At 46.2% G+C, this 14892-nt stretch overlaps 1 protein-coding gene across 1 annotated transcript in view; it reads right to left on the reverse strand.

Moving 5' to 3' along the window:
• Positions 1-14892, reverse strand: part of Bbs2 (Bardet-Biedl syndrome 2) — a 36149-nt gene that overhangs the window by 5112 nt on the left and 16145 nt on the right. Inside the window, exons 5-15 of the mRNA XM_021169818.1 lie at positions 13443-13520; positions 12898-13002; positions 12721-12807; positions 8727-8862; positions 8369-8508; positions 7417-7561; positions 7160-7331; positions 5887-6016; positions 3677-3808; positions 2067-2204; positions 1267-1379 (exon numbers count right to left, since the gene is read on the reverse strand). Of these exons, the coding sequence (XP_021025477.1) occupies positions 1267-1379; positions 2067-2204; positions 3677-3808; positions 5887-6016; positions 7160-7331; positions 7417-7561; positions 8369-8508; positions 8727-8862; positions 12721-12807; positions 12898-13002; positions 13443-13520 (1376 nt within the window). The remainder of the gene's footprint in view (positions 1-1266; positions 1380-2066; positions 2205-3676; positions 3809-5886; positions 6017-7159; positions 7332-7416; positions 7562-8368; positions 8509-8726; positions 8863-12720; positions 12808-12897; positions 13003-13442; positions 13521-14892) is intronic.

Below are 14892 nucleotides of genomic sequence, written 5' to 3' on the forward strand. Positions count from 1 at the left end.
TGGTGACCTTTTTGCAGTCTGTGGAGGCAGACCTCACCCCTTTTGCTATAGAGGCAGACCTCCCCCAAATTCCCCAGGATGATTATCCCAGACTCTGCCCTCCTAGACCATTACCCATCCTTACAGAAGATGTCACATGTACATTATGACCTGCTGACCTCTATGATGTCTTGGTCAGAGACCACACTTAGATTCTAGACCTTTCAGATATGAAACCCACCCTCATGGTCACATGTACTTTGTAAAGGAGTTTCTATGTGGTCACACCTTAACCTTTATTGTGCACCTGGAATTGGACTGACTGGAAGCCTTTCCCTAAATTGTACTATGTTTTAAATATACTGACAATGAACTGCCTGCATTAGACTCCCTGAGGTCTGGTCCAGGTTGATGCAGTCAATCTGCCTCAACCAGTGTACACTTCATAAACCATCCAGTTTGTCACTCTTCCAACTAAATAAGTGGAAGCAGTCTGTACATGGGCGTTAAGTACTCTTTCAGCCTGTAATGTGTTTATAAGCTTTCTCGGTGTCCTTCATGTAGTGGCCATCCACGACTCACTGCCCTATTGATGGATCTCATAACACATCCGTCATGCTCTTGATGTTACTTTTGGTTTCCATCTGGGGACTTGCTTTGATTTTGATATGGTTTAAGTGTGCCCTGCAGAGGTCCTCGGCGTGTTAATATTAAGTAGTAGGACCTTTTAAAGAGTGTAGTCCAAGGTCATTAAGGGTGCAGCCTTTGGAAGGGATTAAAAAATCTCATTGGATCCTAGTTAGTCTTCTCAAGAGAACTGCTGTAAAAGAAAAGGCAAGTCTGCCTGGCTTCCTATATTGCTATGCAGTTTCTTGCTCTTGCTTGTGCTCCTGCCATGATGACCCCCACCATTGAGAAGGCCCTGACCAGAACTAGGGCAACATTATTTGGACTTTGAACTTCCAAAAGCTAAATAGAAAATTCTTCTTTATACATTATTCAGTCTTTGGCATTTTGTTGTAACAATGGGAAGCAGACAACTACAGGATTTTTATACCCAATGCCTTTATGAGTATTGTATAAATACATAAAATGAGTACAAGTTTCTCTAAGCCTTACACTAAAAGCAAACTGCTGGGTCACAGAATACATTTTCAGCTTCACTGATAATGCCAACTTATTTTCCAAGGTAACTGAATACATTTGGACTCCGCCAAGCACCATCTGAGGGTTCCTACTCTTTACCGCTTTGACTAGTCACTTATGCCAGCTCCGGTAAATACTCACATGTCCCTCATCAGCCGAGCATCCTCCGCTCTGACCAGCAAACTTCGGATGAGGTTAGAATTATCAGCCATGTCGGCGCTGAGCTTTTGGTGCACTGAGTGATACTCGTCCACCTGGAGACCAAGAGCACACATAGTAGCGGGACCTCACCACCCTCCCGAGAGCCAGGCAGACTGAGAAGACTCCGCCTGCCACAGACAGAGCCCTCGTCCTCCCGCTCAGTCATGCCATCCTAACTACCTCTATGCTTCATCGCCTTTTAACAAATGGTCTATACTGCCTTCAGTGATGATGCGCCAGGTTAGACCTTCCTAGGTCAGCAACAACGATCCGAGCAACATACTTATTAAGGTTTTAGTGATTCTCAGTGATAATGGTGAGATTCTGGTTTCTCTGCGGGTCTTTTCCTTAGGAGGGAGCAGTGTAAGGCTGAGTAGTGAACCGTGAGCACCATTCAGCTACAACCCTAGCCCTAACAGTGGTGTTTTACACTACAGCCAACCATAATCCTTACTTTTCTTTTTCAACTTTGTGAATTTTTGGAAAGCAATGAACTCACGAGCAACATGGACACTGCAGATTAGATAAACAGAAAGTCACAGTGTGGGGCATGCATGAGAGAGCATCCTCTGGAACCAGAAGCAAGGGATGAAGAGGTGGCTTCACCTTTACACAAGTCCTCTAAGGAACTCACACACCGAGGGTCAGCTACATTTTTACAAAATTCTTTAGGACGTGATTATCACATGGTGCGAGCGCGTGCGCACACATACACACACACATCTTCGCTAGTGGCTTACCTTCACCAGCACTTTCCGTAGTTCCTCGAAGTACACAGGGAAATCTGCTTCTACCTGAAGGTCTTCAATAGCAAAAAAGGATGCGATCGACTGGATGATGTCACCAGCAAGATCAATATCGTCAGTATTCACAGTGATCTACCCAGGGGAAATGGGCAAGTTTAGCATCCTCACGGATGGATGAGAGTCAGCCCCTGACTGTCTCCATGCTCCACACAATGCTAGAGAACATGGTTGTGACAGTGTGAGGTCAGGCTGCTTTCAGGAAAATGTAAACCCCAGTCGTTATTGCTTGCAGGTGGCTAAAGGTCACTCCTGTGACCTTATAAACTAAATGAAGTATTAGTCAAACAATTAAAATGATTTTGTGCCAAGTGTCATTCAAACCTAACCTCCCAAGTTGCTGGGACTATAGGTTGCGCCATTGCACATGGCTTTGCAACCAGGAGAAAAGAAAAACAGCAAGCAGCCAAGAGCAAACACATGGTAAACAGTAAGCGATTCCTGACGTTTTTCTGTGTCCTGATATCAAAATGCCTGCAGTGGGAATGGGAAGCTGGAAGTGCCACAGTGAGCAGCTCCACCCTGGGTGGAAAGCTCAGTCAGGAATGCCAGCTGTCTGCCTCAGTTTCCCCAGTCTGCTGGACGGTGTGTACCTTATTTTGCTCTCTGTTTGGCTTCCCCAGCTATCTCTGCTGGACACTGTAAAATCCTGTTTGGTGGCATTCTGTTCTCTAGTGGCTGCTGCGCTCTCTCCTGCCACTGACTTATTTTTGCTTGCTGTAGACTTCATAAACGTAGTTATTCAAAATAAAAACTATAGCCATCTTGGCTACAGTGGATCATTCTCCAGGCTTACAGAGCAGCGCCCTCTGGACTCCCAACCATCATGATCTTTTTATTATTATGATTTTCACTTTTACTTTTTATTTTGTTTTGTTTTTAGAGAAAAAGGTGCATAGCCCAGGCTTGAACCCAAAGATCTACCTGCCGCTGCCTCGTGTGTGCCACCTCAGCCTGCTTCCTCATGGTTATTTTTAATTGTCAACTTGACCCAATCCAGAATCAACTGTAAAAGAAGTTTACTGGTCTGGATTGGTGGGATGCCTGGGAGGGGATTTTCTTAGTTGGGTAAACTGAGGTGTGAAGACCCTGATGGGCAGCACCGTCTCGTGGGCTGGGGCCTGGACTGAGGAAGCAGAGTGCAAGTGACACATGCCTCAGTTCTTCCTCTCTGCTCCTGGACCGTGCATGGAAACATGGGCAGCTGCTGCTACCGAGACCTCTCCACTGTCACAGTCTAAGGCTGCAACTGTGACAAACAGACATACTGTCTCCTCTCCACTGTTTCTGCAGGGTCCTTTGTCATGGTAACAGGAAATGACACTAAGACACCAGCTCTCCTCAAATTATAGAAGGAATAAAAGCCAAGAACAAGGCACAGCACTGCTATTCCAGAGTGAACCCCAGTGTCAACCATGACACCAACACACTGGGCTGGGACACTCGCTTCTGTGATCTTGACGGCGTGAGTTGTACTTTGTATGTGAATGGTCAAACAGCATGGTAGGTAGAACCCTATGCCCACAGTGTCATACATCATACATCACCTCACCACTTTGTTTCATTTTTATGTAGAGCTGGCCACCATTGCGTAACGATGTGAAACAGACGTGAAACGGGGAATTCTGAACATTACTGTCTTCCGGCAACAGAAAGTTCTGGTTGAGCCACGTGACCATCTTAAAAATAATAGAATGAAGTGTGCTTCAGTTTTTAAAGTACTGTCATTGTGAAAGAATCCTTTCTCTAGTCTTACTACTTGGTTTTTTTAAAGACATTACACCCCACCAGTCCCCCTACATACACAGGCACACTCCCCTTTCCCTCCTTCCTGGTCTTCAGCAACACTCACAGTTACCACGGGTCCCCGAGCAGGCACAAGTCCTTCCTACTTAGACATTATCTTACATGTGATGCACAAAGGACTGAAGGGGGCGCTACTTGTCTCTCACAGCTTTTCTGTACCTGGACGGGACTGTCTGCATGGGGCTGACCCACTACCATGTCATTTTTTTAGTGAAGTATACATGTGCATACTCGGACGCAGGTTTTCTGCAGTTTTGATGCTAATTCTTTACAGTGGTTTACAATCTACTCCCAAGAAAGAATCACCCGTGAGGCTATCTATCTAGAAGGGCCTGCCTAGTGATCTGAGAATCTATATAGTTAAAACTCTTAAGAATTCAGAAGCCAGTGTCCCACCCTGTCTTCTCTGCCCTGGAAGCAGCTCCCCTGCCGTTCCTCACCCTGAAAATGTAGGCCTGCTCCAAGTTCTGCTCCACCTGCTCCTGGGTCAGGAGCCGACCACTATGCCCAGCTGTGTTGAATCAACAACCAGAAGCACTGGCTGATGGAAGCCCTGCTCATCAGTGCCACATCTCCTGAGCTGACTCATCCCGAGCTGCTGTGTCCATGTCAGCATCAGTTCAAGGGACATCAGCACAGCAGCCAAGTTCACTGAGGCTGGGCTGGCTCTGGGGCTGGGACTGGGACTGTGTATGGGAAGCATCCTCACTGGCTATGCCAGGAAGCCTCTCTGAAGCAGCAACTGTTGGATTTTTGGCTTTGCCCTGCCAGAGACCACAAGGCTCCCTCGCCTAATGATGGCCTTTCTCATCATCTTCGACGTGAGAAGCAGCCGTCTCCACCTCCAGCTCCCACAGGTCTTTCCCATGTCTCATGTGCCTCTTCCTGAACCTCCCTGGAAGTATGGGGAAACTAGGGCTCAGAGAAGTCAAGCAAGAAGTGGATTAATAAGAAGAGTTCTGAAGCTCAATCAAAGGTACAGTCCACTGCCATGGGTGGTAAGCTATAAAAAGCATTTTACACCAGTCATGGGATCTCCTAGGGCTCCTTATGCAGTAGGCAATGCTACCCTCCCATTAGGTGGGCACTCCTCAAAATCATTAGAAATTTAGTTAAGGTAGCACTTGAACGAAAAAACAAAAATGCCCCCATCTCCAGATCCTACCTTTTCTATCTTTCCCCCCTTGAGACTTTTCACTATGCAGTCAAGGCTGGTCAAGAACTCCTGGGTTCAAGTGATCGATCCTTCTGCCTTCATCTTGCAAGGAACTGAGGATATAAATGAATGCTGCTACCCTAGACATCTCCACTTCCCTTCTCTTGAAACACTAAGGCATGACAACTACACTAATATCATAACAAAAGAAAGAAGAGAATTAAGAATAGTAAGAATTCAATTGTAACTAAGGATTACTTAGGAAAATGTGTGTCTTTCAAAGTTCAGAGAAGAAAAATTTCAGCAAATTTTGAGTTCTGATTTATTTTGGTTTTATGAGATAGTATCTCACTTATGTAGCCCAGGCTATCCTGGAATTTCTGACGTAACCCAGGCTATTCTCAAACTCATGATCCTCTCACCTCTGAAGTTCTGGAATTGCAGACAGGCCTATGCCCACCACGCCTAAAACCAGTATGTTTCACTGTAAGTTACTAACCAGAGCCAGCAAGATGACTCAGTCAGCAAACCATGTCAGTCTGATGACATGGAGGAAGAGAATCAACTACCAAACATTGTCCTGTGACACTCACACCCACACCACGGCATGCACACATGCAACCATAAACACACAAACGCAGCCCACACATGCATGCATTAACAAAAAATTAAGTAAAGCTTAAAAGTTCCTAAGCAAACTCCATACTACATAGTTCTTAAAATTTGTTGCTACCAGCATGACATTAGATTCTCAGGTGCAAACTATAAACTGAGAGCAAAGAACACAGGACTCACCCTCTGTGTGCGCTCGGCAACACTGAAGTTCACGTAGCTGACAGGTTCGCTAGCTGCATCTGGGCTTGTCAATGCATACATGGTGAATCGGGGCAGCTGTCTTGTCAGTTCAAACACATGGAACTGGGTGCTACGGCCAAGCAATGAACACAGAGGAATGTTTGGTATAGTGTTAGTCTGCATTCCCCACCACCTGCTTTTTAGAACAGGGTCTCATGTAGCCCAGGTTGGCCTTGAACTCCTGGTCCTCTTGCCTCTGCCTCCCAAGATTCCATGCACACCTTGCCTGGCTCAGTACAATGCTATTTCACAGTGAGGGCTCAGGGAAAAAAAACAGAACTCATTACTGCGTCACCACCAACAAATGTCTATAGGTTACACTGAAGACAGAGGGAAAGTTTGAGGGTTCGAGAGTTGAGATCTGGAAATAATGTCCGCTGCCCACATAGACACACACTCACCACCAGGGCTTTACAATGCCCTGAAAGAAGAGAAAAAGCCTTTGATTTTTAGTGATCAACAGATTTTGTTGTTTTTACAAAACAGGGTTTCGCTGGGCAGTGGTGGCGCACGCCTTTAATCCCAACACTTGGGAAGCAGAGGCAGGCGGATTTCTGAGTTCGAGGCCAGCCTGGTCTACAGAGTGAGTTCCAGGACAGCCAGGGCTACCCAGAGAAACCCTGTCATGAAAAAAACCAAAACAAACAAACAAACAACAACAAAAACAGGGTTTCACTAAGTTGCTCAGTAAGGCCTTCAGCTGTCGTGTAGTCCAGACTGGCTGGGACCTTCTGATCATCCGGCTTCAGCCTGACTGATGGGTTCCCAGGCCTGCACCAGCACACCCAGTAGGAAAAGGCCTTTATCTTCAACAAGTGTAGTGGAGTTTTCCGCCAGCTCCAATACTGCACCTCATCCAAATGCCTCCCACTTAGAGTGTTAGTGACCAACTATTTTTAAATAATTATCCAGTTGTTCAAATCCAAGACCTCAAGCATGCTAACTGTAAATCTTACCGTGGAGCCTCACCAAAAGCTCAAATATGCTGTTAATGTCTTTTGTGTCCCTCAGATCGCCTGATTAAAAATTGAAAACAACTATCTTAAACTTACATGCCTCTATTTTCTTTGGAGGGAATTTAAATTAAGGAAGGAAAAGGTCATGGGAAAATCCTGACTAGCAAGCAGATCCTTCAGTGACTTCCCTGGTGTGACAAGGGCAATGGTAATAGCAAACCCGTCTCCATGGACATGACTGGGATGGAAAGCGTCACCTGCTTCTGTAACCCACGAAAGTTTTCAGGTGCAGATCCACAGGGACATCTTTGGGAGGTGTAATTGGTACCCGGAGGGAGCTGGAAAGGTTGTGAATGCTGGGGTGGACCACATGGCTTTCACCCACAAAAATTCCCTCTGCAAAAATTAGTACTGCTCGGATGATAGTATCTGTAAGGAGAAGGAAAACAACATTTTAGGGCTACTGCAAGACAGCACAGGTGCCTACCAGGACCAGCTGTACAGAGTGTCTTACCATTGGAAGTGGAAATGCCTAATTCCGCATGCGCATCTTGTAAGTCGTTCCCCATATTGACTGAGAGCGCTGTGTGGAGCTTGGTATTGGCTGGGATTATGCCTTTCTGCCCATCGGCCTCGTTCAGGGGACTGCTCAGTTCTGCCTGTAAGACACCTCCTAACTTCAGTTTAGTCACTCAGTCAGCTAAGTCCACGTTAAATAGTATGGCTATGCAGCTTCAGGACAGACAGACTGCCTGCCCTCTTACTAATCCGACCTTTACAACTCTTGACTCCCACGCACCTTGTCTGTGCTTCCTTATTGTATCTGATCCTGTGAGCAATACCCGCTCCTGCCTCTTCATCTGTGCTCCTCCATACCTCTTCATACCCCTTATAAATACTTGTATCTGTCTGTCCTTCTGTCTGTCTTTTTCTCATCCTTATCTCTCCTTTTAAAAACATTTTATACTTATTTTTACTTAGCTGAGTATGTGTTATGCATGCGTGTGTGAGATGCCTGGCGAGTCCAAAGACCGTATAGAATCTCCTAAGGTCAAAGGCCACTGTGAGCCACCTGTGGGTGCTAGGATCCAAATGTGTGACCTCTGCAAGCTCAGTATACACTCTTAAATGCTAGGCCATCTCTCCAGCACTTCTCTCTCCTTTTTCTGAGATGAGGTCTGGCTATGTACTGTGGGCTAGAACTCAGGAGCCTCCTCTTAGCCCCTGAGTTCTGAGGTGACATTGTATACCACGCCCAGCTTTCATGCCCTCCTCTGACATGACTGGCTACCCCCACCAAATCCAACTTTCATGGCTCTTCATTCTAGCAGTGGCCAAAAAGCAGAAGGACTCCGCATTTCTGCGGGTGGTCAGGAGGGCCCAGCCCTGGCCACTCCGACACCATCCCACACATGCAGAGCATCCTAGCTGGCCCCAACATTTTAGACTCTAGAACAAGATCGCACCTTGGTGCTCTCCTCATAGTTGCGAAGTTCTAGCAACAGGTTCTGCTTTTTTTGACTCAGCTCTCGGATCAGGTCCTGCTCCACACTTGTGTCCAGGAGGTTCCCCTTCATCTCAGCTGTGCCTGGCAGGTAGCCTCGGACTGAAGAAAGGACAAGACCCTAAGCATAGCTAGTCACTTCTACTTCAGACCATCAATGACCTGGCCAGATAAACCAAAATTCTATACCCTTATCTTCTTAACTAAGGTGAATTTGTTAGAAAAGCTTAATAAAATACTGCAGAATTCATTTTCAGGCATTTTTAACCTGATCAAATTGAAATTTTGACTTTTCAAGGATTTTTCTTATCCCAATTTACTTTCCCCATCCACTGAGCAGCAGATTAACTGTATGTGGCCATCCATCCGGTAATCTCCCTCTACCACACCAGCAACAGCAGAAGAGAAGTTGTCTTTAAATATGACCTCTCCAGTCCGGTCACTGCGAGCATCAACCTAAAAATGAAGCCACAGCATAAAAGCCATAAGCACCACAGTTTAAAAACAACGGCAACAAAAGCTTTAAGATAAATATTAGCTTTAAACGTTACTTAGTCCATGGGGCTGGAGAGATGGCTCAGCAGTTAAGAACACTGGCTGCTCTTCCAGATTCAATTCCCTGCACCCACATGGAAGCTCACCCTTGTCTGTAACTCCAGTTCCAGGAGATCTGACACCCTCCCACAGATATACATGCAGGCAAAACCAATGCACATAAAATAAACACAAATTTTTAAAAGTTATTAGTCCAAAGCCAGGTGAAATGGTACATGCTTTAACCCTAGCACTCCAGAGGCAGGAGGATCTCTCTGAGTTGAGGCTACCATGGTCTACATAAAGAGTTCCAGGACAGCAAGGGCTACATAGACCCTGATTCAAAAACAAAAAAGCTACTTCGTCCAGCCAGGTGTAGTGACGCACACCTATAATCCTAGCACTTGGGAGGACTGGTGCAGGGTCATCCTCAGGTACATATTATGTTTGAAGCCAGCCTGGGCTACATAAGGCAACACATTCAGACACACGCACACGCAGAGAAACACTTGCACTCAGGCATGCACACACATAATTAGTTTCTTTTCAAGAGTGCACCATGAAGCCTGTGGCTGTGGGGCCACAGGGATCTAGAGATCCTGGAAATAGATGTCCCTCCCTCCTTTCCAGCAGACGCTGTCCCTCCGTCCCTCCCACAGTGTCCCTTGTGAAAACCTAGGTCTGCTGGGAGATGCCCATAAAGCACACCCAGCCATGATCACAGGAATGTACTCCAGCCCCCGTCCGCCCAGAGTCCACCCTGCACATACCACTGTGTGTTCTGACGGTTTTTAACTTTCTGTTCATGGTTTCATATGGAGATCAATAACCTGAACAAGAGCAAAAACAGTGCCCACGGCTCACAAGGCTTACAGTCCTGAAAGTATTAACACCGTAAAGTGGTTTAAACACACAGAGAAGAGCTGAAGAGATGGGTCAGCGGTTAAGAGCACTGGCTGCTTGCTCTTCCAGAGGTCCTGAGTTCAATTCCCAACAACCACAAGGTGGCTCACAACCATATGTAATGGGATCTGATGCCCTCTTCTGGTGTGTCTAAAGAGAGCTACAGTATACTCATAAAAATGAAATAAATAAATCTTAAAAAAAAAAAAGAACTATACAATAGACATCAGCTCTGACACGTGTGTGTATGTCTAACTCCAGCAATCAAGAAGCTAAGGCAGGAGGTCTGTCTTAAGTTCAAGGACAGCTAAGGCCATACAGTGGGTTTGAGTCAAGCCACGGCTATATAATTACATCTTCATGGACAGGCAAAATGGCTCAGTAGGAGGCACTAGTCTGATGGCCTAGGTTTGAGCCTCAGGACCCACTTGGTAGGCATGCACTGACTCCTTCAAGCTGCCCTCTGACCTCCATGCGTGTACCAGGGCACACTTGCCACTCCCCATAAATAAATGCATGCAATGTCTCTTAAACATTATTATTATGATTTATACACGTGTAAAATATATTTACCTAACATTTAAATAATTATCCAAATCTTCTACCATATAGTAACTTTTTCTTTATTTTTCTTTTGAGACAATTTTACTGTGGCCCTGGCTGTCCTAGAACTCTCTAAGTCGATCAGGCTGGCAGTGAGCTCACACAGATCTTCCTGCCTTCCAGTGAAGGGATTAAAAGTGTGTGCTGCCATGCAACCTTTCCTAACAACCTTGTCCTCTCCTCATAAAAACTACTTAGTCGTCTTAGGGCTCTCCCATAACCAGGTGGCTGGTCACTTGCAAAGACGTCTCAAGACCAATACTGAAAGACATTCCCTTGAATGACTGTGCAGACAAGGCCACAAGTGGTTCCCAAAGGCCTCTACAGAAACTCTGGCCTGACAGGCAATGCAAGTCATTCTCTTTATCTTTTCAACCCAAATACACAGGCTCCCAGCCCACCCCTCTCTGGGGCACATCCCACTCAATAATTCAACCATGTTACTTATGACAACATCCTGTCCACCTGAAGAGTATGACTAGCAGAGCCTACGGAGACTGAATGTCTGGGCCTCATCAGAGCTGGGTCAAACACTGACCCTCCCCTGTGACTCAGGCCAAGCTGAACCTGTTTCTTCACAGGGAAACCCATGATGTGGCTCCATACTGAGCTTCCACAGTGCCTGGTAAACAAAGACTGTTCCTTTGCTCACCAAGCAGGATTGTAAACTTATTTCTGTGAACACTCTACACTTTGGCTTATCCAATAAGGAAGGAGTAGATGGCCCTCCAACTCAGCGAGTAACAGACTTCCACACAGCTGGTGGGTAGGAGCATTTACTTAGCAACTCCACGTGGACATGCACAGTCAGTGTGTGCATGTCCCTTTTCTCTGCTGTTTCTGTTAAATACGGATAACTGCGTGACTTTCTTAACTTCTCTACAATTTTGAACAGATTAGGTAATAAAAAACGTTGTTTGAAAACGTTTACTATAGAACTGTAGGTCCAGTCATCTGAAGATATCTCTTCTTCCTTGCCTTTGTGAGACAGTCTGTAGCCCAGGCTGACCTTGAATTCAACATCTTCCTCCCTCTACCTCTTAAATGCAGAAATTATAAGCATATACCACCACGCCTGGCTCTTGGTAGTAACTCCAAATTCTTGACTCAACCATAACAATTTCTGTTCCCCAAGAATGTGGTCTGCTAGGAGCCGAATGCTTGCCTCTCCCTGAAATCTGTGCATTGTAACTCTACCACAAGCATCGGGCCATTGGATGGTACCCCCGTGTGGGACTAGTGCTCATATAAGATGCTCCCAAAGCCAGGTGTGGTGGTGCACACCTAGGATCCTAGAAGCTGAGAGGTGGGTTGGAAGGAGTGTGGCTTATACAGTTGCCTGAGCCAATAACAGGACCATACCTCAAAACAGAAAAATAAATAATATTTTTTAAAACATCCCCTACCCTGGGAGATGCCTCGGCCCCTCCTGCTATGTGAGGTCACAGTGGGAAGACAGCCATCGGTAAGGAAGCAGCCTCCCAGAGCAATGGGAAATCAGCTCCCCCGGGTTACAAGCACCCAGGCTGTGTTACTTGCTACCACAGCCTAGCTGAACATATCTAATCAGTGAATACACTTTGAAATTCTTAGTAAGTAACGATGACATATTCCTCTCTCACGACGTTTAATACCCATGCCAAGGACAAAACCAAACAGACAAGTCCGAGCCAACCTAACGACTGTTTGGCATGGGCTTTTGAAATAGCATCAAAGGAAGGCCGAGGTGCTGGCCAAAGGTAAAGTGAGAGGAGCGCAGAAGGAAAGGCAGGAATTAGCTGATCTCCTGGGCAGGCCAACACTGACAGAGGAGGAAGTTACTACAGACGGTGCCCATAGAGATAGAAAGCTAACAAGACAGCCTTGACTTGCCAGAACACTAAGAGATTCGGACCTGAAGCTGAAAGAGTAAAGGCCAAAGGATTTTCCTTTGCAGTTACAGGTGGGAAACAGCCTAACAGGATTCTTCCTGTTAACTCTACAAACGAGCTATTCACACAGCCGGTTACTGGATTAATTGTTTTACTGGTCTACACCTACACATCTACAATCAATCTGATGGAAGGATTCTCATGCCTTCAAAAAGGAGACTGAGAAAGAGTCTCTGGAGACTTTCTCCCAAGTACTGTTTGCAAGGCAGAAAGGACACATCCACCTCGCAGCAAGAAGAGATAATGAGGAAAGGCTGGCCCTGGTTTGTATCTAAGTAGTGCAGCCAATACCATAAATAGATGTTACTCTGAGTTACACAGGCATTTCCTAACTTAAACTTACCTTCCCATTAGACCACCCGGTTATCAGTTCACACACTCCATCAGAATTAATGTCAAAAGCATGGATGCTCATGGCATGGTTTTTGGACTGAAAAAGAATTCCAATAATCAGTAAAGGAGTTTCTCTGTGTCGGAAATATACCCAACCCCAAACAGGGGGGCACTAAGCTATACTCACTTTAATTCTCCAGTACCGGGCTGTTTTGTCATAAACTCCAACTGTGCCATTGGAAAGGGCGTAACCAAATCGACTGCCATACATAGGACACAGAGAGGTGACTATCTGCAAAAAAGCAACACAGGAGACAGCTACTCAGTAAGACTCAACTTCACCTGCAACCTTGCAAAACCACACGTCTGTATTAAGGAACTCGGTCCTCCAGGCAGGACATGACGGCCATTGCTATCTTAAAATCTGAACAGCTGTGAGATACTCAGCTAAACTCACCAAGCCAGATTTGAGTGGCATGGTTTCCTGGGTCTGTCATTGCCCTCTCAATCTTGGGTGAATAGACAGACTCCCCGGGAAAAGTCAAGAACCTCTTTACCACAACTGTATTTAGATTTAAAAGCCCTTCTGAAACTAAGCAGCAGAGTTAGGGCCTCTGAGTGCAGTGCTGACCTGCCTACTCCAAAGTCACCACTCGGCGCCCTGGCCTGTGACTCCGTCCCCGAGCTCTCTCTGCTGGCCTAAGGTCACCACTCTGCAGCAGCACTTCCTACCTCTGTCTCTGTCATTTCTGCCACAATCTCATCTTCTTTAAAAACTCGAATGTCAAAATCTTCAGATCCAACAAGAAGCTGGAAAAGGAAGGGACACCACAGTTTCAGAGTTTAATGTGGAAACACAGCAGTTTCGTGACTAGAAAAAGAAAAGGAAGCCGCTCCTTTGCTCCTTTGCTACCCTACTTTGCTACCCACAAGTTCCAGTCCCCTAGAAACCAGGCGCTCAAGGGGGTTGTAATGGATTTGGTCACACAAGAAAATGTGGCTCTACACAGTGCAGGGCAGGACAAGTTCCTTCCCTGAGTGACGGAAGCTTCAGGGACCGTGCACCTTGGTAACACATGAATGTGCAGTCTTCCCAGGTGCACCCACCCAGGCAACACAGGCTTCTTTCTAGGAGTAAAATGCTGCCATTTTCCTGGGGTCAAACAGGACTGTGGGAGCATAGGATGTATAACTGTAATATCAGGAAAGGCTGGCTAACCTGTGGTTATTATCTGTGGATACTATCAGGAAAGGCAGGCTAACCTGTGGGTATTATCTTAGCCTACAGAAAGGGTGCAGCCCCCTCACCTGGACCCCACAGAGAAGTGGGCCCTTAACACCAGGATGGTGCATGGCGGGGGCCCTCTACATTGTCATGCTCCTGACTGTTTGAGGGTCTTTAGCTTAATGACATCTCAACATTAATGCAGTCTACTCAGACTGCCATCTGCCCACCCATCGCTGAAGCCCTGGTCCTGACCTTCACTTCCACAGCCTGACTCCACTGCAGCTGCTCTCTGACTCCACAGCCTGACTTCACTACAGCTGCTCTCTGACTCCACAGCCTGACTCGGCCAACAGACAAGTCGGCAGCACAGTGGGAGCAGCTGCAGCAGAAGCTACTGCATCAGACCTCAGCTCCCCTGCTCACAGAGGCTGACTGAGACTATTCGAAGCTGATAGCTTCCCTGCCTCTCAGGCCTTTAACCCTCTGTAGCCACACTGTAACCCACAGCTATACATACACAGTAAGTATATGTATGTGTACAGTACTAGACACATACAGTTACTCTGGGCTGTCTCTATGTGATCTAAGACTAATACCAATTAAGTACAACTGGAATAAAGAGGCCAGTTTGCCTCAGTCAAGGCTACAAGGAAAGCGGGGTCACCTGAAAACTGCTGCTTACAAAAACCCTTGGCACCCTGTACACTTATTATTATTTAATAAATTCTGGAGTTGTGGAAAGACACAAACATAGTCGGCCATATTTCTAATATAGTACATTCATAAAACCCTGTCTCTCAGAGCCCAAGCCCAGTGTCCACAGAAAGCAGGCTAAGCTAGGGCCCAGGAGACACGGTATATATACCAACTTCTTTTTTTTTTTTTTTTTTTTTTTTTTTGGTTTTTCGAGACAGGGTTTCTCTGTNTAGCCCTGGCTGTCCTGGAACTCACTTT

Source organism: Mus caroli, chromosome 8 (genome assembly GCF_900094665.2).
Source record: "Mus caroli chromosome 8, CAROLI_EIJ_v1.1, whole genome shotgun sequence".
NCBI classification, from domain to species: domain Eukaryota; kingdom Metazoa; phylum Chordata; class Mammalia; order Rodentia; family Muridae; genus Mus; species Mus caroli.